Consider the following 26,488-nt stretch of genomic DNA (forward strand, 5'->3'; position numbering starts at 1 on the left):
GAAAAGGTTTGGCAATGATCAGATCAAAGGAGTCAGAGATTAATTCTTTAACCTCTTGAAAGATTTGTTAGTTGGTTTGGTGTTCAGCGCCACATTCACCAATATACCATCTATATGGCAGCGGTCTGTAAATAATTGAGGGACAGACAGACCGTTCGACTTCATTTTACCTTACATGCCTATTTCCTTTTGAAATTGAACAAATCCTTGCTCAAGGAAACGCATTGACACACAATGTATCCAATGTGAAATTATCTTTTGTAGCCGGAACTGCATGTCTCCATGTATATAGACGGACTGATATTTGATAAAGATATGTTAATCTATAATCGTCAAAACTGCACCTAAATTCTTCATGGGTGCAGCTACCTGATAAAATTAAAAGGAAACCAATGAGCTCGTCATTTGTTTGATTTTTACAACTCAGCATGAATAGTTAAAGTGGAATAGCTATGATCGAGTTGTTCCCCTTTGACTTTCATGTTATGTGTCGCTTCAGTTCAACAATGTCAAGTGGGGATAGAAACGCTCATTATGACAGACATATCCCTCAGCTAAAATCTGAAGAAATGTATCTGTGGTCCCTCAAATGTGTTTTTGTGACTAAAACGTGGGTAACCCCAACAAGCCTGTGTTGTCAAGCGGAATATCTTTAAAAGGTTTAAACGCATTGTAAGTAACCTAATGTCCATGTTTCCACATGTGGCCGAACCAACATGATACATAGCTATATTTACATTCTTTCCACAAGAATTTAATTCTAAGGCTTTCGCATATATACTTTGTAAATATTCATATTTAGAATCTAATTTAAAATAATGTGTCATCGTAAAGATGGAAAAACAATTAAAGACTGAGCTTTCTGTCTGGAAATTTCAGACAAGAAAGAAGAATGCATTTCAAGATGTTTTACGTACCCTGTGAGCAAGTATATACAGTGTATATCCCAACACGACAGTAGTGTAAAGCCTAATGTATAAAAGGTATATAGCTGTGAGAGTGAGTGAGTGAGTTTACGCCACACTCAGCAATATTCCAGCTATATCTGTAAATAATGGAATCTGGATCAGACAATCCAGTGATCAACAACATGAGCATCCATCTGCGCAGTTGGGAACCGATGACATGTGTCAACCAAGTCAGCGAGCCTGACCACCCGATCCTGTTTGTCGCCTCTTACGACAAGCATAATCGCCTTTTATGGCAAGCATGGGTTGCTGAAGACCAATTCTATCCCGGGACCTTCACGGGTCAGCTGTGAGACAGAGTAGTACTCCTACGGTGGCTTCACTGAACCCTGGCATTGGACAATATGGACAATTTGACACGATTCTGGTTCCCGATAGCTACTGAAGTCAAGAGAGTTGTTTCGTTGGTATATCGAGGTACATGCAGTTTAAGGTATGGAGCAAACCTGCACGGTTGTCCGAGCTCAGCGTTACCTAATGTAACACGGTGTTGCATTAAACCCAGCATATGTCCCATTTGTCCAGCTTGATTGGTGATGGAAGTGTTGAGTGGGTTGTTGCTATTTATGAAAAACAATGTTGGCATCGAGCGATCTATGATCTAACGAAGATTAGTTGAATCTACATCAGCCGCCCCAAATGCAGCATTGGAATTCCATAGAAACGGCATGTCCTGTAACAAATATCGCAGTAGAATTGATCATGTCGAATGAGGGGGCTAACGGGATCGACCGTCAGAACCGCTGACTTGGTTGACATGTGTCATCGTTTCTCAACTGCATAGAACGATGTTCATGGTATTGATCACCAGATTATATGGTCCAGACTAGATTCTTTCCAGAAGCTGGAATATTGCTGACTGCACGCTAAACAACAAACCAACCAGTCGAACCAACCTTCAGTCAAACTGTTGGATCATCGCAATGACAGCGATGTTGCAAACACTCTAAGAAACAACAAAACACAAATGTAACGAATATATATTACTAACGCTCAGTACACAAAATGATACATAAAATGCCATTTTTGAAATTGATTATCTACTTCACAATCCATCAGCTGAACCACCTGTTCTCTCTTATGCACATACGTCATTGATGTCACGTGTGTTGCACACAACGTTCCGCTGGCATCAGTGTAGGTCAGCTGGCTGTCCGAGTTGACTGCCCATTTCGGCCAAGTCATGCTTCGAGCCACACACGGACATTCCATCAGTTTCAACACCCTCGATCCTTCATCATATCCAACACACGCACCTTCATATAACATCCGACCAGATTCATCTATAGTAAAGGTGTTCTCGGGAATAATTCTAAACTTAAAACACAAAGATGTGACACCAATATAGCCATCCTTCATGACATAGAAACATCCTGCTGTCTGATGATTTGTCACCTCCCCAAAGAAGCGAGCATCCCGTGTTGGAATCTTTATCTCTGGCATAATGTGCTTCAGGAACCAACCGAAGTCTTTGCACTTCAAGCGTCGTCTCAATTGACGTCGTTCTTCAATGGACGCCAGCTCCGCTTCATTGAATACGGGGACCTTCCCATTGAGGTCTCTGGATGTAGCATAAACAATGTCTTTATATTCGTCCATCCAGATCTCAGCAACTCGGAGCAGATTCCTGGCCAGAATGTATCCTTTGCCTTTGGGACCATAACTGTATTTGTTGCTTTTGAAAACGTGACCTACTTTAGAGCACGGTACCGTCTCCACTCTGCCTCCGCTTGTCCATACCTTGAATGACAGATCAAAATGTTCCCCGCCCCATATCTGGAGCCCTGGATCAAACCCACCAATTGAGTTGAAATATTTTCTGTTTATAGCTATTGCGCAGCCAACTAGAACAGGCGTTGGAATTGGATCAGTACGGGAGGTGAGCATCTGATAAACATATGGCGGAACAAACATCCAGGCATACCTGCAAGAGGGAGATACACCTATGTTAAAATCAATCGCAAGGGGACCCTGAAGGACCCTGAAGTATTGAATCAAAAAGTAACAAAACCCTTTGTGTTATCAGTGAGTGGTTGGGTATGGTTTCACGACCTTATCAGTATTGTTCCTACAATAGACATCGTATTGTCCACTGTACAGAATTATTGCAGTATTTATGGTTGTTTTATGTGTTCGCCCTTGTCACTCTATGGCTGATGGGAGTGGTGGGGTGGGGTGGGGTGGGGAAGGTGTGGGGTTACAGGAGTGTGACTTTAAAGTATATCTCACTCACTCGTTTCACATACTCGTCAGAAACATTCTAGCAAAAATCCATATATTCAGTTAAGACCAACCATTATTGATTGTTAATTGAATCTCTCGAATCATCATGTTTAGCAAAAATAACATGCATCGTGAGTTGAGTTTGACGTTTAGAATCTACTCAAGTTATATCACTGTGAGTCTGCTTAATGTGGGAGGAAATCCCGGGGGTCTAAAACGTTTGCAACTGTCGTGAAACCCTTGAGCACAGTAACGGTGCTGGAAACCTATGGTCTGAGACTGGATTCGAGTCAGTGAGTTTAGTTTTACGCCGCGACCAGCAAAATTCAAATAATGTATGCATTATATATGAAGCAGCACACGCGTATTCCGTTACGTTCCATTCGCAAACCAGTGACGCAGACTGAAGTTGGTCGGTTGTTTTAGAGACTCAACAATATACCAGCTATCAGCTATATGGGTACGGTCTGTAAATAATGGATTCTGGAGCAGATCATCCAGTGATCTATAACATGAGTATCTATCTGCGCCACTGGGATCCGATGACATGAACAGGTTCGAACACAAAATCACGTGTCCAAAACTGTCCAAATGTGCACAAGTATATGTATATGTCACTTGAAGAGCTTCATACAATACAGGATGGCATGATACACTATACTTTACATAGTTACACAAAGCGATACATACCAACACTTACTTAGCTATCAACATCTTTCTTACCTCATGTCCCAACCAAACCCTCCTCTAAAGGCAACAGTGTGGCCAGTCTCGATATCAAAGGTGTCACCGTCGATTCCAGGCACATCTGGTTGCACAACGATAGCTGATTGGCTGTTGAGTCTGTCAAGAAGAGGCTCCGCCCAACCAGTGCACACTTCCATATGGGCGTCAAGGAAAACAACTACGTCTCCCCTGGCAACATCGGCACCATGTAACCTTGACATTACAAGCCCTTCGCGACCATTGTTCCGCAATATCTTTATTCGAGGGTCAAGAATAAAAAAATAATTGTCCAAATCTTTACCTAAATAAGAAAACGTACTGTTATCGTCCACCAGAATAATGTCTTTCAGCAGTTGATCAGGAGTGCGCAAAAGAATTGCGAACACGTGACGGACGAGGGTGGACAGAGCCTCGTTGTGGACTGGCGTTACCACGGAAACTGTCGGTAAGGCTGAGTAGTTGAATGTGGCATCCTTACACTGCTGTGATCTTCTGTCGGGGATGTCCCTGTTGAAGGGAACTTCCTCGCTGCGAGTGACGTTGAAACCGTAGTAGTCGTCTCCTGGACGCGAGTGGGAGCTCAGAATATTTCGCATAGCGACGTCAAGGCGAGCCATCTTCCCTGGGCCGATGACAAACTTCTCAAAAGACCCTTTCTGTGTCTTCGATGTTGGTTTGAAATGCAGCTTGTTGCCTTTCCTGGAATGTAACACAACCAAGAAATACACACTCACACACTCAAAACACACACACACACAAAGACAAAATATCCTGTTTCATTCCGTTGATAGTTTCGTGCTTCTGAAAGCGTGCTTTGCTGATTTCAACAACGTCAGCCCCAAAACATACGCAGGCTATTTTTTTAACAGTAGACGAAATTAATTACGCACAAAGACGTGATTTTTTTGCAAACCGGTAAATCCCGCAACGTCAGCTAGCCCGTAAATAGTCGAGGACAGATGCAAATAATATACATATATATATATGTGTGTGTGTGTGCGTGCGTGTGTGTGTGTGTGTGTGTGTGTGTGTGTGTGTCGCAAGAGTATTGATGTTTCATTATTTGACAAATATCGAGATTGAACCTACAATGATAGATGCAAACCGAAACAAATGAATAAATGAAATAAGTCAAATAAACCTTTTAAAGTCCATTTTCCTCCGCTCGTGCCGTGTGTGAGACGAAAGCGCTGGTTTGGGTATAGGATCTGGTGCTGGATTTTCAAAGCTGGCTGATCCCGTCCCTACCCTCTTCTCTACCCCGCCCTCTTCTTCCAAGGGTCTGTACACACCGGTCAGTACGACGAGAAGAAGAATGGTGTGGAGGAAGAACCAGGTCACAACAGCCAGAGTCCACAGCATCACCTTCTTCCTCTGGCCCATCTTCACTGCACCGTGAGAGTTACCTGGGGAGCCCTGGTACCTGGATGCAAGCGATTCACTGCGTAACTGAAATTATGGTCCATAGATATGTGGTGTGGTGTGGTTGATGATAAACGCTGTACCATATTTAGCGTTATTGTTATTGCTGTTGTTGTTGTGTGTATGTACGTAGCGTGTGCGTATGCGTTTGTGGTACGTTTAATTGTGTGTGTGTGTGTGTCGGTGTAAACCTAAGTGTCAAGCATACACGCTACACCGATCTAAGGGGCGTCACTATTCTACAGTCAGTAATTGAGGGAGCATCGTTTTACGCCACTTTTGGCAATATTCTTGCTCTACCACATTGGGGTACACCAGAAATGAACTCCTGTAAGGTAACACTTAACAACCATAACTGATAATAGTTTTATTTGTGCTAATGTACACAGGCTGTTATAGTTGTATAATCACAGGAAGGTAAAGGTCTAACAAGTGAATAACAGGAACCGAACAAAAACAGTTAACTTTCTTTCAGTCCCCTCAGTTGAGGCCGGAACTTGTGAAGGGGACCAGGTCGAGGATGTGGTATCATATATGCTAACAATAATAGCTACCAGGTGTGTATAGTATCACTGGGTGATTTTATGCCCTCATTCCCAGTATGTTGGTCCGCCACTTCATTCAGCCCATCATATCCAGACTCGGGTATTTACCGACCGTCGCCATATACCTGGCATGTTGCTGCTTGCGGCGTAAAACTAAACTCACTCACTCACTCACTTAGACCATATATCAATTAAAAATTACGTTTGTGCACTTGATAAATATTGATGTTGTCACGCAAGCCTGACTACACGTAACAACCGCTTACAATTATTATTTACACATGATGAAAGTCTGTTTGATTGGCATCTTTTAAGTGGAGAAATACGATAAATACATGCAGCAAAGAGGGTTCGAGTGATCGTGGCACAGACACGTTAGCCCGGTTCAGCATAAGTAGATAAGCCTCCTCCAAAGTAGATAACCCTCCTCCTCCAAAGAAGCACTGCCAAGCTGAGTCCAACCCAGCAAGAACTTTCCTGGGGATGTGAAGACTGTCCAGCACTGCAGCCTTCTGCATTACCAGTTTCATAAGTCTTGAATTGTTATAGATGCCGGCATACGCGTTGTAATCGACGTTGCAAAAACGATCATATGTCTTATTCTATTGGCTCTCTTGAGATATGATTACTTCAAACTGCATCCCACATGAAAACGTCGCAATATTAACTAAAAGCCTTTAACGACATAACATGATCACCCACACATACCGACACATGAGTGTCATTAACCGATTCAGATAATGACCTTCTTTTCAGCCGATGCGAATTTTCTCGTATGAAAGTGAAAATGGACACCACAAACAACTCTGGTTACACTGAATTCCTGTTCCTTGCATTCCTTGTAAATGGTATGTACAAATGAATTTCAATTGTAAACTTTAATAACACCGTATTTCAATGTTTTATGTCGAGGTCGTAACATAATTCACAATGCCTCCGGCTCACTGGTGTTTGCGCTTGTTCAGTGTAGCTCTGTAACGTTCAATGAGATTGATATATATAATAGCAGTTTTTAAGATTTCCACGATTTCCAGGTTTCCGTTTGTCAGAGCTCCCTGTTTTGCAAGAATTAGGAGCGTAGTGTTATAATATGTCTGTAGAACCCAATAAACGCGAAACGAGACTGTTCTTTAATCAATGTTTTGACTTACAATTGACCACTGTAACTGACATACGTGATGATAAATACGTACCTGTGCGCGGACATACCTGTGTGGTCCTGTGGTCCTGTGCTGTACTGTGCTGTGCGTTATCTGTGGAGTAACCTGCACGGCGACACTCTCGCCGTATACACGAACAGCTGTCACGGTGACCCAGCTCATTTGCACGATAGTCGACATTGAAAGGTGCGTATTTCAATCTTCCCATTACTCACGTCCTGCACGTGCTGCACGAGATTAATCTTCCCCGTGCAGCAGTATTTGGCGACAGGTCAATGAAACGTGTACGTGAAGTTGGGCATGTGATGAAAATAGATTGTACGACATTCACGCCTGCTTCTCATTTCATTCGTCACACAACAAGTACGTTAATGTAATTTTAATTCTATTTCCCCCAGAATGACCTGTTAATTGAATCAGTGTAACTGGCGATGGATCAGCCGACTTACTTTCTTAAGTTTGATAAGGGATGCAATAGCTGCACTGAAGTGCACATATCTTTTATATGAGTTCAGTTTTACGGCGCACTGAGCAACATTCGAGCTATATGATTTAACATACTTACAAAAGAGGAACAGAATCGGTAACGGAGCTGTATGTTGCTCATTAGAATACCGCTCCGGAATACAAATAAAACTGTAGATATAACAATCTTGAGGAAGAAAACATGCTATTAATAAACAAACAATAGTTTTATATAACAATCAAAAACTAAATATAGCAGTTTGTAGCATTAGAACCATTAGTTTCGGAAAATTCTTAATAGATAAGTAGAATTTCGTTTTTACTATTACAGCACAAAGCTGACAATACAAGAAAAGAATGGATAGACTCTAATAATTCAAGTTTATCTGTAGTTGATCCATGTTAGTGTGACCGTACATAAATGAGTTGACGTCATATCCTCTAGTTAACAAGTGTATTTAAGTTATAGTTAAGAAATAGTGAACCGGATCTCCTTAACAATAGCCACGAGAACATGGGTGAGCTGAAGTCTTAAATTTGAAGATTTAAATCGTCAATATTTACGTTCAGTTAAATCGCTGCACCCGTGCCTGGGACGCGAATGGATAATATGACATATCCGGGTCCAGAGTTTAAATTTAAGTAGTTTGACTTGTCATTACTTGACACCTTAATCTTTTCCAGCTATATGGCGTTATATATTAGTGTAACAGTAGTATGAGGGTGCATTCAACTGGTTTAAGGTATGCATGCAGCGTTCATATGAGCACGTGGTTATGTGGGAATACATGCAACGGCAATATTGTGCAGTGTTATAATGTATACAGTTGCAAGAGAATTGCTTGCAGCAAGTAATATTTACTTTACAAGTAGGCTGCTTACTGTAAAGATAAATTTGGCGCAGATCTAATAACAACAAAGAAGCAAAAACATATATATATACATATATATGTGTGTGTGTGTGTGTGTGTGTGTGTGTGTGTGTGTGTGTGTGTGTGTGTGTGTGTGTGTGTGTGTGTGTGTGTGTGTGTGTGTGTGTGTGTGTAGGTGCACACACGTATACAGTGGAATCTGTCAAATCCGGACACTGAGTAGTCCGGTTTACTCCAAAACCTGAGCCACTTTCTGAGTCCCGGCAATTTGTTCTTAGTGTGTGTCTCCCTCTGCAGGGAGTGGGGGTTGTAGGGTGTGGGTTGTGTGTATGTGTGTGTGTGTGATGGAGAGGTAGGTGGGTGGGGGGGTTGGAGAGAGAGAGAGAGAGAGAGAGAGAGAGAGAGAGAGAGAGAGAGACTAGTGTGGAGTAATGAGTCATGTACACATTACACGAATGCTTACTTCAGTACGACTATAGCGTTACTTGTTGAACTTGTCAATGCGTATTTACCTTATAGCAAAAGATATCTCACCGCATACTACACGAAAAAAGCCGAAAGTAGCCGACAGCATACATGAACCGGTTTCGCTGTCCTTATTGGTATCCACCTTGACTGTCGGGTGGAGGGAGGGTGTACAGCTATAAACTGCAGACGTTTGAGCTAAGACTCACATATATTCACGTATTGCTGAGCTTTTTTTAACATGGGACTGATACGCTGGGGAGTTACCCTTCTTCTCTTCACCCTGGCGTTCACGTATCTGCCTAGACTGTTCTCCCCGAAACTGAAGCCTCATGTCGATGGTTATTTTCATCCGAAGTTTCGCAAAGTTGCTGACACCCTGAGGTAAGTTACATAGTGAAGGCGTAAAAATACTTTCTATTTTGTACATTGTTCCTAGAGTCGGTTAATTCAGGTTAATTTGTTTTCAAAGTTACAGCTACCTGGTCGGTGTATTGGACTATGGACCGAAACCGGTAGTCCAACGTTGTGTCACGAGTATATCTGTAGATTATAAGTGTGAAGTGTGAACTGTGACAGCTCAGTTTTAAATAGGTTGATACGGTGTGAACGATTTTCTGATGCGGGTACGCAATTCAGCATTTTTTATGAAGTCAAACCTTTGAGGTGATAAAATGCACATTTGCTTCGTCATAGGCATTTTTGTTCACCCACACAATCTACTCCATAACACTGAATGACACTGGGCCTGACTCACTCCCAGACTGACCTGATTACATGTGATCTGCTGCCTAACATGTACACATAGGCATTTTTTAATCTACTCCATAACACTGAATGACACTGGGCCTGACTCACTCCCAGACTGACCTGATTACATGTGATCTGCTGCCTAACATGTACACATAGGGGTTCACCTGTACAGGTATTGGCGTCCCTGTAAATATACCACTCAACTTTTGATAGGACATGCGTTCTTTGACCGACTTAATATAAATCAACATTCATGGCTTCTATTACGCTTTCAGAATAATTATTGACGTATATTCCCAATTTGTCTTAGTTCTACCCATGTAAAGGTATCATCTACATGCAGACTTACTTCTACACAAATTGTCTTAGTTCTACCCATGTAAAAGTATCGTCCACATGCAGACTTACCTCTACACACTTTGTCTTAGTTTTACACATGTAATCTTGTCGTCCACATGCAGACTTACTTCTACACAAATTGTCTTAGTTTTGCACATGTAAAAGTATCGTTCACATGCAGACTTACTTCTACACAAATTGTATTTTACCCATAAAAAATTGCTAAACGCAGCGTTTTAACTTTGCATTCCCACACGTCTTGCCTTTTCGGCTACAACATTGCGTTACCCATACACACATTCTATCAGCATACACAATGCTGATGTCATGCTGCTCTTCAATCTGAGTCACGCGTACACATATTATCTTACCCGTTTACGAATCGCCTCACACATATATATGATGTTTTACCATAGAAACCATTGCCTGATTGGTACTATGGCCTTATTCATCCTAATATTGTTCACCCATGGAGATCCTTGCCAGAATTGATATTCTGGAACACATGCTTATAAGAATCAAATAACGGGGTCGGGTGGTCAGGCTCGCTGATTTGGTTGACAAGTGTCATCGGTTACCCACTAAGTAGATCGATGCTCATGATGTTGCTCACTGGATTCTCTGGACCAGACTCGATTATTTACAAACCATCGCCATATAACTGAAGTATTGCTGAGTGCGGCTTAAAACTAAACTCACTCTTTCTAATATTGCTGTACTCATAAACGTATTGTATTACACATTATCGTATTGTTTTACCAGTACACATATTGCCTGAAATATACACGTTAAGCCTTACTCTTTAATACACAAATTACGTTACTGATATATATGTTGCATTATAAATACATACAATGCCTCACCCTAGCATGATGTTTGAGTATCAGTAACGAAATATGTGTTAAAGTAAGATAATATGTGCATGACAAGTATTGTGTTGACCCTTAAGAACATTGTCTTACTGTACACATATTGCCCAACATATTAACATTGCCCTTCAAGTACACATATGGCCCTATGGCCCACATATTATATTGCTTATGAAAATAGTTCGTTACTGGTACTACTACAACCCCTTCTCCTTACTCCATATATTCCATACATTCACTTACCCGTAAATATATTACATGTAGTTCTACCTGTAAACAAATTGCCTTACTTGCATAAATAGAACCTAACACCTACATACATTACTTCACACAAAGCTCTGTCCGTTATACTGATTTGCTTCCACACATGTTGCCTTATCCGTACGAATTATGCCTTACCCATGTATTGCCATACCCGTAAACATTGCGCTACTCGTAGGCAAGTATTGCATTCTTTTTACATACCCGTTGACATAATGTCTTACCCATTCAAATACTGACTTACCTGTTCACATACTGTTTGTTGATACAAATATTGCCTTACTCGTAAATATATTACTTACCCGTTTACATACAGCCTTACACAAATTGGTAGAATTGTGCAAATTAAGTCTTACGCTACATAAATGGCGTTGTAAGATAAACGTAGAGATTGTATGTTTGCGAGTCAGGCAACATATGGACGATTTATCCAACTGCATCATGTGTGTGACTGATGTAATATGCGCTCGAGTAATGCAATGTGTGTAGCTACAGGAACATGTACCAATCGTGCCATATGTTTATTTATTTTTTTGCTTTACTGGTATACATGTTCCCGCAAGGCTGGTGTATAGATGGTCTCCTCCAGGATTTGAGGGGCTGTGACGTTGGCTAAAGCGTTTGCTCGTCATGCCGAAAACCCGGGTTCGATTCCCCACATCAGTACTGGTCTTCCCTGGGATATTGCTGAAATATTGCTGAAGTATTGCTGAAGTATTGCTGAAGCGGCATAAAGCCATGCTCACTCTCTCACTCCAGAGTATGAGTCATTCAGTCAAACAAATGATAATCTCTTGCGGTTCGAAAAATGGCTGAACAAGTCTCAGTTGACTGAGCCAGACCTTCGCGCAGCTTTTCCATCCGGCTGATAAGGTGTTTTGCCTTATAACACTACTGTGTTAATGTGACTTCACTTTGCGCCACCACTGTCATCACCTCCATTGAATGACGTGCCTCTAACAGATATGGTGTTTTGAAAGTCAGAATCGTTTTATCTTACATCAGCCGCATTGTGTACTCAACACGCTTCTCCATTCAACTGTAACAAGGTCCTACTCTGCTCAGTTGTTTATCACTTCCACATACTTCTATGCACATGCACACAAGTGAAGTCTTCTTCATGATACATACAATACCGACCATGTTTATGTTTTGACCAATCGTGTTTCATCTGTTTATATCCACCCCCTCAGTTTAATGTATTCAATGTACAAAATACACCCACTGTTCCAGGAGTCAATCTACGAAGCGATCGTAGTGCCAGGACAATCGGACCAACACCTTAACAAACTAACGACAGTCCTATCAGTAAGGTCGCTTCGCACAAGAGCACCCTAATATATATTATCGTATGTTAGCAATGCCTTCAGCATCTGTTCCCGTATCACTGGCAACGAAGGAAAACTATATAGATACACGATATTCTAATTTGCCTCCGTCATATCAGTCCAGATTCGATTTGTGCAACGATGTACCGTCACGCTTCAGAATGAAGTTATGTCAAAGACTGTCAAGAAAACATTATCTGAAATGAGAGATAATGACTCTTGTTCCTAATTCAAACGCTCAACAACACGCACATGACTTTGACTATGACATTATTCACCTCGAAATCAGACAATGAAACCATATTGGGTCAATGTTTCCTCTCTCCTGCCAGACATAAGTCTCTCTGACATTTCTCTGTCATGTTTCTGTGTCCTTCCTTCGGCTGCATTACGCATTACACATTACTTGTGTTACTTGTTACTTAATACAAACTGTCTCAATGTCATTCCAACTGCAAGACTGTTTCATTTCTCCTATTACATCTCAGGTCTCTGTGTCCTACCGCCATCCTTCTTATCGTCAAATTATTGTTGTCATGTCTCCTGCCAAATTTGATTTCTCATTATTCCTTCTCCTCTCATTTTATGCTTCTTTTAGTTTCTCATACAGAATAATGTTTCTACGTTCTTTCTCCCAGCACACTTGATTTATATCATGTATGTTTGTACTTTCACCCATAAATGTTTCTCCTTTGCCATTTTCCCTCTTATAAAAATGCTTCTTTGTACTTTTACTTTCGCCTATATAAATTTTTCTCCTGCAAATTATGTTTGCTCTTTCTCTTGCTAAACAACCTGTGTCTACATTCTTCCTTCCGATAGGTAGTGTTTCTTTGTTTGGAAAACAATGTATATTTTCTTTCCAATTTCTCCTGTCAAGATGTGCTTCTTTGTTTTCTTCTCCTCCCAGTTAAATCTCTTTCTCCTGTCAATCAAAATTCTCTATTCCTTTCTCCTGTTAATGTTCTTTTTCAGCAAAATTGTGTTTCTCCTACGCCTTTCACCTAAAATTATCTTTCTGCCTCTTTTCTCCCGCAGAAAAATATATGTTTGTTCTCCCTGCTTTGACATCGTGATGTTTCTGTCCGACAGAGACAATGTGGAAAGTGGAAAGGAGCGGGGTGCGGCTTTCGCTGTGTATCACCATGGAGAGGTTGTGGTCGACATGTGGGCAGGTTATGCTGACGAGGAGGCTGAGAGACCCTGGGCCAGTGACTCGATGTGCATTGTCTTCTCAACTACGAAGGGCATGGCCGCTATCGCCGTAGCGAGGATGGTAGACAAGTGAGTGACATAACAGGAGATTAAAGGGATGTAATAAAAATGAACATTCTGTGCATCTCAAGGAGAAACTCTAAAGGTATATCCAAAGTCAAACCTAAGATGTGTATCCTGTATGGACTCTTGTGCACTTTGTCGTCATATTGATAGAATATTGCTGAGGATGGAGTGTGCCATCCTCCTTCACTCAAGATACCTTTAAACACACACGAAAGGACTGCCTGTGATTTCTTTGTTATTTTTATTCATTAAATTCAGTGAGTGAGCGAGTTTAGTTTACGCCGTAATCCGCAATATTTCAGCTGTATGGCGGCGGTCTGTAAATAATCGAATCTGGACCAGACAATCCAGTGATCAACAACATGAGCATCAATCTGCGCAACTGGGAACGGATGACATGTGTCAACCAAATCAGCGAACCTAACCACCCGATCCCATTAGTCGCCTCTTATGACAAGCATAGCCGCCTTTTATGGCAAGCATGGGTTACTGAAGGCCTATTCTACCCCGGGACCTTCACGGGTCATTACATTAAGTGCAGCCATCCTTGCATATCGAACAGCTAAACTATTTTTCTTCCCTTTACCTTGTTTCAAACTTTAAGCAGTTGATTGGCATCATTCATATAATGACAGGGGGATTGATGGATGTCAGCTTCTTTATTGTAGATAATGAAGGAACAAGCATACACCCAGAAACGTCGTGTTATGCCCAATAAAAGCGTTGACATCCATAAATCTTGCTTTTCTCATGTATTCCACTTTAAATGCATTTCAAAAACATCTTGTCATGCCAACCACGACTTTTATAAAACCCGTTGTTTCCATGGTTACATCCAGGGGATGGCTGGACTACAAGAAGCCGGTGGCCCACTACTGGCCGGGATTCGCGCAGAACGGCAAAGGGGAGATAACTGTTGAGCAGTTACTGGGACATCAGGTAGGCTGATCCAGTTTCTTATAAGACAACAAAACATGAAGTTATCTTTGAACATATATGATCAATATGTGGACAACGTGCATTGGGTGGTTTTGATGGGACAGAACGTGCACCCTGTAAGAACAAGGTGACGTGTGCTGAAAATAATTAGCCCAATGGGTATGAATATCAACACAACAGTTACATCTGGAATATTAAGGCATATTTATCCACAGGGTGGGCTGGTGTCACTTGGGGCTAACAAGACGAGTCTGCGTGAATACCGTGACAACCAGGAAGCATTCACTCGACGGCTGGAGGAGGTAACGCCTCTTTGGGAACCAGGTTGGTCTCTGTATGATTCATATGCAAGTGATATATATAGTGATTCATATGATGGTGGTATGCAATGCAGTAAGGTAGCTTATCCACGTTCATTATTTCTGTTAATACTAGTTTCAATGGAATAAACAACATCGTCATCCCTATTAGCTTCATTTCGTGTTTTTGGAATGCCAAATTCACTTCGAGTTTGCGCAAATTACATATTTGTACAGATGTAGGATACGGAACGCCTCCCATATATCCTTTGGGATATTTTATTTCACAGATTCGTGACTTTTGGAGTCATTAGCGATAGTTCTCAGTGCAAACGTCGCTGTTCAGCTCAAGAACCTGAGATGTGAATTTGTCTCGGTCATGTTCTGAGTGAGTTTAGTTTTACGCCACACTCAGCAATATTCCAGCTAAATGGCGGCGGTCTGTAAATAATCGAATCTGGACCAGACAATCCAGTGATCAACAACATGAGCATCGATCTGCGCAAATGGGAACCAATGACATGTGTCAACCAAGTCAGCGAGCCTGACCACCCGATCCCGTTAGTCGCCTCTTACGACAGGTCATGTTCTGAATAATCTATATTCAAGGTCAATGTCACAAGATGTCTCATAAACAGCGGTTCTGATTACAAGAAATGCTGCTTAATTTATGTGGAAACAAGTATTTCTTCTACCTGTTCATAATCTAGCGACCGTCAAATGTCTTGGGTAGGTCAGATGTCAATGTATAAATGGCGCGTTATATCTTAAATCTTTTACATTCGAACAAATAACATGTCATTTCAGGAATCAATTACGTTTTTGTGGAAATCTGTGACAGTTTACGGCATATAGTACATGCACCAACCAATATATATATATATATAGATAGATAGATAGATAGATAGATAGATAGATAGATAGATGCTAACACATATCTTCATTACGTGTAGGCACTGCCCATGGTTACCATGCCTTTACGTTTGGGTTTTACGTGGATACCCTTGTCAGGATGGCAGATCCCAAACACAGGAACATGACTCAAATATTCCGGGAGGAGATCGCCGAACCGTTTGGTGAGCAAACAAAGACAGATATGTCATACTCTTAAAACAAAATATTGTAAGGAAAGGACGTTATTAGTAACGTCACAGGACAAAGGGTCATGGTTGTGCTAAAATAATCTAGCTGATCCTGGCCACTGTATTCTTCTCAAATAGTGGGGTAGCTTGCTTGTTGAAACGTTCTCGCATCGCGCCAAAGACCCGGGTTTGACTTCCCACTTGGGTACAATCATTGTTTTCACAGAAAGGAATTAACATCTATTGGGTACCGAATTTTACCGACTACATAGTCTTTAAAATCAGTCTAAAAGAAACTGGAGGCGTTGTGAATTAAGCCATATGAAGTTACTGGCGATAAAAAATTCAGCTTTTGATTTAAAATTCTTCTGTCCACTGATCGGATGCTTCTAATGAAAGTTTTATACGTTTCTGTTGCAGGCATTGACTTCCACATCGGTCTCCCTAAATCTTTGGTACATCGGGTAGCTCGGGGACATTACATGTCTCCCCTGGAGTCGATTGTCAAATCCGTGCAATCTTGGCATTTGTTTAACCTCTTTGCCAGTAGTATGTTCTTCCCGGAAAGTTTCGCTGGCAAGGCACTTAATGTTTTGGGTTTAAAGGTAAGGGGCTCTTCGGACAGTGCGTGAGGTAGGTGGGTGGGTAGGTAGGTAGGTAGGTAGGTAGGTAGATAGGTGGGTAGGTAGGTAGGTAGGTAGGTAGGTAGGTAGGTAGGTAGGTAGGTACTACATTATTAGAGCTTTCAACTGATTGTATCAGGCATGAACTATCTGATATCTGAAACATAGGTTAGAAGTCGTTTAAGTTTTCAACATTGTATCCATGTAGGGAATCGAAGCCAGGTCTTTTGCCCACGTCACTAATCGACTTAGTTCATTAGAGTTGTGTCTACCGTATCTTTGTCGGCTATTACCACAGAACCCATGTAGATTTAACGTTCAACTGTGTAACAAATATCTGGTTTAGGAATATATATAGATAAGACTAAGTCAGTATGGATAGGCTCAATGGCAGGTAGTAACATGATTTTGTGCCAGGACCGTAAGCTTGATTGGCACAGTGGGGGTATTGATATACTAGGGATAAGGCTTAATCCTAACTTATATTACAATTTGACCGAAATGATCACCACTATATTGCCGTATTTCCAGTATGTATAATATCTACCCATATGGACTTATGTGTTATTGTGTATTTGTACTATTGCATTAAGTATTTTTGTGTATTTGTGTCTACTGAAAAATCCATCTTATATGTCCTTATATGTCCTGGACGATGTGATATTGGTAGTCAGCATCTATACCTGAAAAATCCATCTGACTCACGAAGATTACTAACAATATAGAAATACCTAAATACTTTATCCCGGAAACGTATCCACCTGTTTTACATCCAATGGTTCTTGTGATTTTGAGCAATGTTTACGATATTGCTATGACACTATCGCGATACAGAGAAAGAAACTTTTGAAATGTAGCATGAGTGTTACAGTGAGAATTACAATCTACACAATAACCATACTTCGCTATATTTTAAAAATAATTTTGCCGTACCATTTGCACAACGGTAATGGGAGATTTAAAACAGTCTCTGGAGAAGTATAATAAGTAATAATGTGCCTTAAGAAGTATAAATATGTCTTGAGAAGTAATGATATGTCTTGCAATATTTCAACACTCCTTGCGACACACCTTGCTCACTGGACCAGTCATTTTGACCTGTCTAGTGTCCACGATATTCCGTGGACTCCCATTTTACGTTGTCACAACGTTGTGGTCTGACGTTGTTATGTGTCATTTTACGTCGCCACAAGCTTAAAGTGATTTGATGCGAACGTTTGCACGTTGTCACAACGTTCTGGTTAACCTTAATAGTTGAACAGAAACAAGCAAATATTCACCTCAACGTCAACTTCCATGTTGTTTTGGTATTATGTTTTCTGAATCTGTAGTTGCATAGTAAAGAAAGAATCTTAAAGTGAAAGGTTTTACAGAAATCTCTGTAGTGATACGTTATTGGAAATCGTTGTCAGAACGTTTTCAGAAGCCCAAAGAATAACGTTTCCTCAACGAAAATGTGCAACGTTGTTCTTACATTGTGACCTAACGTTATAAGATGTTGTAATGGCAACTTTGTGACAGCGTTGCGTGTTTGCATCGAAACCAGCACTGAAAGATTTCGTGGAGATTTCATGTCAATCCTCCCTCCATCGACATTTTGATGTCCGCCGTCAGTGTTGGCAAAGCTGAAGCAATACTGGTTTTCAAGACAAAAAAACCCAGTCCACGGAGATAACCCGGTTTAAAGCACAGGCATTAATCAAAGCCCACTAAATCATTACATCGTTGCTACTGAAGCACAGGTGATCTCTTACTCCAGTTCAAGCTACATTCTAGGGCTGGGACGGGTAACCCGGAACCCTGGGAGGAATGGGTAGCGTAAAGAGCTGGACCCGGATACCTGTAGCAATACCTGGAACCCTATGTTAATAGTATTCTTTAAAGGTTAAAGATTGTATTATCTTTAAAGGTTGAGGCAAAATTACAGTCGCTTCTTTTGGAAAAAAAACACGGTTAAGATATTGAAAAAACTTGAGCTTTTAGTCGCCGAGAAAAGATATTGCAATTTCTTACAAATTTGATGTCTGGAATTAGCATAATGGGTATCCGGGTAGGGTAGGGAAATTTGGGGGTGGGGTAGGCGGGTAGAAAAATTGTGCCCGTCCCAGCTCTACAAGATTCTTCCCATGGATGCAATGTTTAATGTCTATCCATGGGTTAAGTCGTCTGTAGGGTAATCCATGCTCACAGCATTTCATTTCATCACAGTATATTTGTTTGACAGTTCAATACGTTTAATGACCCTGACGAGATGAGTATTGGTCAGTCAGCGGTACTTGGTATCGGGACAGCACGCAGTGTGGCCAAACTCTACAGTTACATGGCGATGGGCGGAAGTATCAAAGGGAAGCAACTCCTCAAACCGGAAACTTGGAAGATGGTGACAACCAGTTTGAGAACAGGCCAGGATCTCGTATTTCCTTCGCTCACATCAGAGTGGGGCAGAGGTGTAGGATTTCGTGATCTCCCTCACCCAAAGTATAAGGTAGGTGCAGAATACATTATCAAAAAGAGTCGTACAGCCTTCACATTCTTGCTTACACTACATTAAGTTGCTTTGGCAGGTGCCAAATTAAGTATGCAAAATTCTGAAGTTCATAAAACACTTCCCACATATAAGGTCCAGTTAAGAAGATACACCTAGTAATATGTCATTCACATGGACAACAGACATAAGACGATTTCGAGTTACTGCTACAGGTTCATATTCCATATGTTGATACACATTTATCCTCTTCCAGTGGACACGCCAAGTTGATAGTTTTCTAGGCTCCTAAAGGACTAGTCACATTGCCATCACAAACAATATTTTACTTTAATGGAGTAAAGTTTGGTTTTACGCCGCATTTAGCAATATTCCAGTACAATTACGACTGGAAACATCAGAAATGGGCTTGACATATTATACACATGGGGGTTAATAAACCCGGGTAATCGACGTGACGCTTTAACCACTGTACTACCCCAACATCCCGCGCTTCAATGGAGGTAGGTTTTTTTGCGTGACAATTCAGATTTCCACCATTCTTGCGTTTAACTATCAGTAATACGTTGCGTAAATTCTGACAAAAATACTTCAACTTTGTCAACACACTGAAACGCTCAAACGTAACCAAATCCGTAGGTAGCTAAAACGTGCCTAGCCGATGGAGCCCATGTATGGCGATCGACATTATCCAATGAATATAGCATTTCATATGCTTTACGTACGTACGTACCTACCTACCTACCTACCTACCTACCTACCTACCTACCTACCTACCTACCTACCTACCTACATACATACATACATACATACATACATACATACATACATACATACATGCATACATACAGGTAAATATCAGTCAAAATTTGACACATCTGAACAGAGAAGACAAATAAACTGGGATTCTGCCACATTCACATCCATAACTAGAACATTCGGAGCCCTTGCACTGATGTTAGGAAACCGTTTGATCGCTAAATGTACTCTCTAAACACTCTAGACTCTGAAAGCCCTACAACTCGGAGTCGTAGAACAACACTGCCATGATCTGGGAGTCAAATATTGTAAAGAAAACCTTGTAGGTAAACTGCCCATAGGAATACATCGTTCTTAAAGCTTCAAAAAGGCTTTCTTGGCCTTTATAGCAAGGAAACTGCAGCTTTTTGAAAAAACGTATATAATAATTGGCTTGTAAGAACTAAGCCCAAATAGATTTAGTTAGAAACTACGTCCACATTAATCCCACTGTCGGTCTACTTTTTTCCAAACGTGATGATTTTCCACCTTTTCTAAAAACCATTAATTTAGTTTTAGACATACTAACCGTCAAATCCCCTGATTCACAACAACCTAGGAGACTATCAAGACGGTTCTGCAGATCATTGACGCTAGCTTCAACAAGAACAAAGTAGCCAAACAACTTCAGAGATATCAGGATACAACTGGATACCTCTACCGTTTGTCTTAATTATTTCATTCGCCAGCTCATTCAAAAACAAGGCGAATAGTACAGAACTCAAGACACAGGCTTGCCTTACTGTATTAGGAGTTTCTACAAAATCTGAACAACCTTCATTTGTCCTGACACAAGATTTAAAAACCTTATACATACTCTTAACGCTACGAAACAACTTACCCTTCAAACCAATTCTGCGAAGAAGTAACAGCAACGTATTTCCGTTGACACTATCGGAGAATTTTTTTATAATCAATAACGGCAACACAGAGTTTGCCTTTCCTCTTGCATACAAACTAAACCGATTATGAGCCATACAATATCCAGTCTGCACGTGAAATTGATGCTCTAGCAACTCTTCTATGCATACGCTTGAAACAGTACCAGAATCTATGATGATCATTCTTTGTGGCTAAAAACCACTAGTTATCTAACGCTTATGGAATAATTTTATGGAATATCTGGTTTTTACCTCTAACAGTGGACTTATACTTATGCCAACGCTGTTTATATTGAATATAAGTATGGCGCAATTTACATTTCCTATGGTGTCTAAGCAACCTTCTACTGTTTTAAACCGTAACATTCTTTATCATACCACACATTGTTAACGTCATGGGATGTACTGTGGGATGTTTTAACAAAACATTCACATGCATCATATAAGATCATATATTAAACATAGAAATAGACGCATCAACATCAGCATGAAGCATATCAGTTGCATTACTTAACATATATACATCATATATGACACTGTACAGCTTCCAGTGACTAGTAAATGAGTTGAAGATAGTTTGATTCAGATCTGTTTCCAAACTCACAGTCCATTCTGTAAGAAAACAATTCAGAGGATGCAATACAGTAATCTTTGGAACTTGCACCATTGTCACAGAGGATGTACATTTACCAGTTCGAGTAACACACGCACAATAGCACTGTATAGCAGCACTGCGTTAGAGTCATGAATATTCTCCGACGTGTATTTCTACTATCTAAAGTTCTGCATAACGAAACATTTCACAACATAATAACCATAATTCATACTCCGAACCCTAGAAAGGATACAATAAGCACTACGTAGAAGTTACTATGCCCTACGTAGGTGTTAATAACCTCAACGTAGGGGATAGTATTCCTACGTTAGAGATAGTGACATCAAAAACATTTTTCACCGTACCCCTACTACGTTGCCGCACGATGTATGGTATTGTGATGAACGTTGACGGGTTTGTCGTCGTTGGGCAGCTGCAAACTGCGACTACCCAACTTCACGTTGGCCCACGACGATGTCTCCATTGGCTGTAATCGGTCGTGGCATGAAGATTTCTTCTTTTGCACTCGAAAACGAATGACATAATTCAATACAACGTTTGCCTTTTTATAGTGATCGATACCGCAAATATCTCCTCAAACACTTCTAACACAAGGGGGAAAGTTCATATTGGCGTTGAAGCGTTTTTACAAGGTGACGTTTTGGAAAGAAATGGTGAATTTGAATTGTTTTTGCTGCAGCTTCATGACTCCAAATTCTCAAAACAAAAAAACAAAACAAACAAAAAAAAAAAAACCCCAAAACATAGCTACCATTATTTTTATCTGCCGTAACAGAGACAGTAGCCCATTGGTTAGTGTGCCCAATACAGTTCAAAATAAATCTTTACCTAATAAATGTAATATCATGGTTTCCATTTCGTCATTTGGCATGTAGCGCTAAATGCTCAGTTATAAATAACTATAATCTTATTTCCATAACCAATATTCATTCACACAAATTGTTTTTCAGGGTCAGAAGGTTATCGGTCACTCGGGCTTTGGAGGACAAGTCGGATACTTTGACCCCGTCAACCAAGTCTCCTTGGGGTACATCACAAACCATGCCTCTGTACATGGTCTGTATGATGATCCACGGTTCCTCGACCTGGAGGCTGCCTTTTATGACTGTCTGGAAGATTATGTACGAGCGAGGAAATAGTAACTACCGAGAAACTTTGATTTATTTATTCAGGTTTTTATATGCCGGAATATCAATTTTGTTGGCACCTTTCTTTTCTGGATAATTGTTGACGAAGATGGAAATAGTATTTTTAGACAAACAATGATTTTTGTTCAGATGTTTGCCCGACATGAAATTCAGGAATATATCTTTGTTAACGTGTTTTCAAACCTTCCGCTTCTCTTCATGTGCAAGACTTTCCATATTCCTTTAGGGAATTTTATTAATCGATTTGGTGAACTGGTCCATTTTTTCTGCTAAGGACTTTTAAAACGTAGTTTCACTAGGAATATCTACATAGCATTTCAAGCATAAGTGACATCTCTCGGATAGGTACTCTTATTAAACAAAGCATCACAGACCTGTGCCTGCTTCCTTCCACGTGCAAACATGTAAATAGAAATTATGGGATACCCATTTTTAATTTCATTTTCAAATTTTAACCATTTTGACAGGTTCAAAGGATGCACATTACATTCTGTGCGTACAAAGGCTTCGTTCCCGAAAACTAATGCATTTTTCATATATGTGCTCTTTAATAAAACTATCTGTGACACAGACAAAAACATCATTATGTCAAAATGTTAACATTTCGAACTGCACCTTAAATAATGACGCCAATATCTTAAGATGAATGAATAGTTTGTCAGTGAAAAAAGCAGAAGAGTACATTTAAAAATGTACGGAAAACAAAAGCACTTCGTCCAGGTCCTGGTTTAACGATATATGTGCATATATTGGTCTATAGTGTAAGCACCAGATGATCACTTGGCAAAAGAACAACAGGCATTCTTATATGCCCTGTCTAGAGCCAAACTGTGACGACCGCAGAATACCCCAGACCTCACGTGGCTCCAAGTCAGTCTTGAGTCAGCAAGTGGGGTTATCCTTTATGCCACTTATGCTTGTTTCAATTTCCTGTAAAAAGGACTTGAAATAGAAGTGATGAGTTATTGAAAAACTTCATTTCAATATCATGGTGTTCAGTTCAAGTTCCTTCAAATATGTCGAAATTAACAGGTTAGAAATGATATTGAAAAGTGTTGAAATAGATTGAACATCATAAAAACGTTCGCGAATCTGCGTAAAATTCGCACACTAAGATAAGATAAGATAATACTTTATTGTCCTGAAGGAAAGTTTGATTACATCTTAAAACACGAGACAAAACAGTGCAAGATATCGCGTTTCAGTCAGCACTCAGATAGTAAACGTAGATAAGAGCACTGAAAGAGGTGGTGAGTAGGATATGATGAACTCAAATGGTCAGTTAAAAAAGCGGTGGTGTAAAATGGTTTATATGATGGCAAGATGATGAACATAAATACTGTGTATTAGCTGTTAAGATAGTGAAACCGGCAATCAGCACTCTTTCCAGAGATCTCTGAGCGTGAAAAACTATGATAAAAACTAAACTGAGGACGTTTCTTTCCTTTCATGCAAATGCAAACACTGGAATGAACGTATGAAAGGAATTGTATTAATTGTATATTCGAGTGTGACACTTTAATTTTGATCTGCAAGCAAGAACCAAGGCAATGTACAGCATATAACCACAAAACTCTTTTTGTGCAGGACCTCACAAATTGTGATTTATAAAGTAACAATTATAAAGGCAAAATGAAATCAGCTGTAAAATCCAATTTCCCAGCAATGGAGCAAATCTCACAAAAGAACTTGCACAGTTTTAAGTTATGTACAAGGACAAATCTTAGAAAGGTTGGAAGTAGTTCACCTTGCAGTGTTTGGGCAGTAAGATTCTGATGAAGTGTACCAAAGAACAGGTTAAAGGCACCCTTAAAAAACTCAGTATGGCAAATACTATATAACCAAAGACTATCGTTAAAAAAAACCCCAAAACCCAAAATATATCACCTCAAGAAGGTGGAGCATGAAGCGGGTTCGTGTACCAGTAACAGGGTATTTTAAATAAATTACATATTTCACGCTTTTTATGATTACGTTTGGTGTAGTGAGAAAACACTGTGTGGTATGTTTGACATCCTTCTGGATAATATTCATGTGAAGAAAGACATTTATCCGAAAGAGAGGGCAGGTCTACATTGTGCTGGCCATCTTCTCGATCTGTTTGTTTATGCACATGAATCGGAATATCGTATGGGACTATTTGTTTGATAGGCATTCTAGAAGTTGGTGAAACATAGTTTGATAACGGTGAATAAATCTATACTGAATTCTTCGAGCCGACAATTTATCGTAAGGTTCGAGAGCTTCAGTGGTATGATACCCTTCAAATATGCAACCAAGGGGCATTCCCCTTCAAACGACGTATCCACTAAACGCAAAGGAAGCCAGTTAGACGGCTTCATCTGTTTCATATTTAAAGAATAACCATACAGACTAGCAAAAATAATTTCTAAAGATATGACAAGGGGGTGACTTCACCTTTCCAATAGCTACGAAGATTATATGGCGCGACAACAATTAAGGCCTTAGCTGCTAAGATTCAACTTTTTCCTACTCCCGATATGATCTATATCTGATAGTGACTCCTTAACAAACATCCTGACACAGCTGGAATTGTAAATCTATTTCATGTATGGTTTGGGGGAACGTTTCAACGGTTTATTTATAAATGTGGTCCCTGCCGGGTTCTTATGATTCCATAAATGGTTGTGAAACGTTTGGTATAAAAGAACATCGTGTTCCACATGTTGTTTATTAGCGTTCCATATATGTATATTAAACTTTGCGGGTTTTTGTCCTTGGAGAAACACGTCATCATAGTGAAAGCGTTTCTTCACTATCCAGTCCTGTCAAAATGTAAAATCCTTCTTCAACTTGTGAAGCGCGTCTCTCTAACTATTATTTATCATCATTACTTTTGAATTTCGGATTAAGCAACTTTTAGGCAGGGAGTGTTATTTGTTCGTCTGTGTTCTCTATATGTAGTGATGTTATTGTCTTGTCGTTTTCATGAAATCAACATGTGATTGAATGTGGTTATAGGCTGTATTTGGCAATCAATGTTCCAACAAGGACACGGTAGCCGACAGAAGAGATAGGGTTCACACATTGTACTCATGTGAGGAATCGAACCCAGGCCTTGGGCATATATATATATATATTCATGACAGATCCTATATCCCTCTACATATGCTGGATTGATGGGGTAGAATGTATATGTTCGTTTTCTGAATGATGAACTGGAATTGAAATGAACTGTACCTTCATATCTTCATTAAATGTCTGAGTGATAATTGTCACAGTGAAAACGGGTATTACAAGTAAAAACCAACACAGCACATTGTTTTCACATGGAATGAAGGCATTTGACTTCTACCCTTAAGCTTCGTCCACAGTCTTATGACAAATGAAGCGTTCATGAAAGGTTCCATCAATTTATGATTATTTTTACTTGAAACATTGTTTCCAGGTCCTCCATCACTTTGTCATGTACCATATCTTCTTTGCAAATGCACTTGTCTGCTGCATACCTTTTGTACCATGTACTTGACGTTGAATCTAAATTATTGAAAATAAATAGTCATGAAAATGACCTGTGTTAATGGATGTACTTAGTACTTAATTTCTCGAAAGTCATCAAAGGCAATTTGATGGGCCAAGTTCGATGACTAGTCTTTTCAGTGGTGAGTCGTCATGTGTATAATAGCAAGATATTGTTGCTTCATGAAATGCAGGTCGATGATATTTAACTGGAATAAATCATCTAGTATAAACTGTTACGGTTAGTAAATTACCGTGAGAAAAGGTATGAGAATCCCCTCTGGACCAGCCAAATATAACACAGGCAAGTCTAAAATATTCAGAAATATATTGAGCAAACAATGAGCAAGTTACAATGAACCACAATACAGATTTCTAGTAACATGCAGTTGAGTCACAAGTCTAAGGTAATGGGTCCCAAATATCACATATGAACAGTCAGGCATGGAGTGGCAATCTT

At 40.1% G+C, this 26,488-nt stretch overlaps 2 protein-coding genes across 3 annotated transcripts; one reads left to right on the forward strand and one right to left on the reverse strand.

The window, feature by feature from the left end:
* Positions 1-1,932: 1,932 nt before the first annotated feature.
* On the reverse strand, positions 1,933-7,232 carry LOC137272280 (polypeptide N-acetylgalactosaminyltransferase 13-like). Of its 2 annotated transcripts, none has more exons than XM_067804641.1 (4): positions 7,078-7,232; positions 5,059-5,340; positions 3,915-4,616; positions 1,933-2,892 (listed from the first exon to the last, which is right to left on the reverse strand). In XM_067804641.1, exons 1-4 carry the CDS (start codon positions 7,089-7,091, stop codon positions 1,962-1,964), a joined length of 1,929 nt encoding a protein of 642 aa, XP_067660742.1. In that variant the 5' UTR covers positions 7,092-7,232; the 3' UTR covers positions 1,933-1,961. The 2 variants fall into 2 exon arrangements, with proteins under 2 accessions (XP_067660742.1, XP_067660743.1); XM_067804642.1 differs by having other exon boundaries at positions 1,935-2,892; positions 7,094-7,202.
* A 1,691-nt stretch (positions 7,233-8,923) lies between these two features.
* Positions 8,924-26,087, forward strand: LOC137272281 (beta-lactamase domain-containing protein 2-like). Its single transcript, XM_067804643.1, has 8 exons — positions 8,924-9,230; positions 13,489-13,680; positions 14,517-14,616; positions 14,832-14,940; positions 15,869-15,991; positions 16,418-16,602; positions 18,845-19,105; positions 22,351-26,087. The coding sequence occupies exons 1-8, from the start codon at positions 9,088-9,090 to the stop codon at positions 22,537-22,539; spliced, it is 1,302 nt and encodes a 433-aa protein (XP_067660744.1). The 5' UTR covers positions 8,924-9,087; the 3' UTR covers positions 22,540-26,087.
* Positions 26,088-26,488: the final 401 nt, after the last annotated feature.

Source organism: Haliotis asinina, chromosome 2 (genome assembly GCF_037392515.1).
Source record: "Haliotis asinina isolate JCU_RB_2024 chromosome 2, JCU_Hal_asi_v2, whole genome shotgun sequence".
NCBI classification, from domain to species: domain Eukaryota; kingdom Metazoa; phylum Mollusca; class Gastropoda; order Lepetellida; family Haliotidae; genus Haliotis; species Haliotis asinina.

What these genes read in the sequence shown, in the direction of transcription:
- LOC137272281 (XM_067804643.1), top strand. Translation starts at nt 9,088, where the DNA reads ATGGGACTGATACGCTGGGGAGTTACCCTTCTTCTCTTCACCCTGGCG. An exon ending in AACGCCTCTTTGGGAACCAG is followed by an intron (nt 14,941 to 15,868) that starts GTTGGTCTCTGT and finishes CATTACGTGTAG; the next exon opens with GCACTGCCCATGGTTACCAT. An exon ending in TTAATGTTTTGGGTTTAAAG is followed by an intron (nt 16,603 to 18,844) that starts GTAAGGGGCTCT and finishes TTTGTTTGACAG; the next exon opens with TTCAATACGTTTAATGACCC.
- LOC137272280 (XM_067804641.1), bottom strand. An exon ending in AGGAAAATGGACTTTAAAAG is followed by an intron (nt 4,617 to 5,058) that starts GTTTATTTGACT and finishes GTTACATTCCAG; the next exon opens with GAAAGGCAACAAGCTGCATT. An exon ending in GGGTTTGGTTGGGACATGAG is followed by an intron (nt 2,893 to 3,914) that starts GTAAGAAAGATG and finishes TCCCTCTTGCAG; the next exon opens with GTATGCCTGGATGTTTGTTC.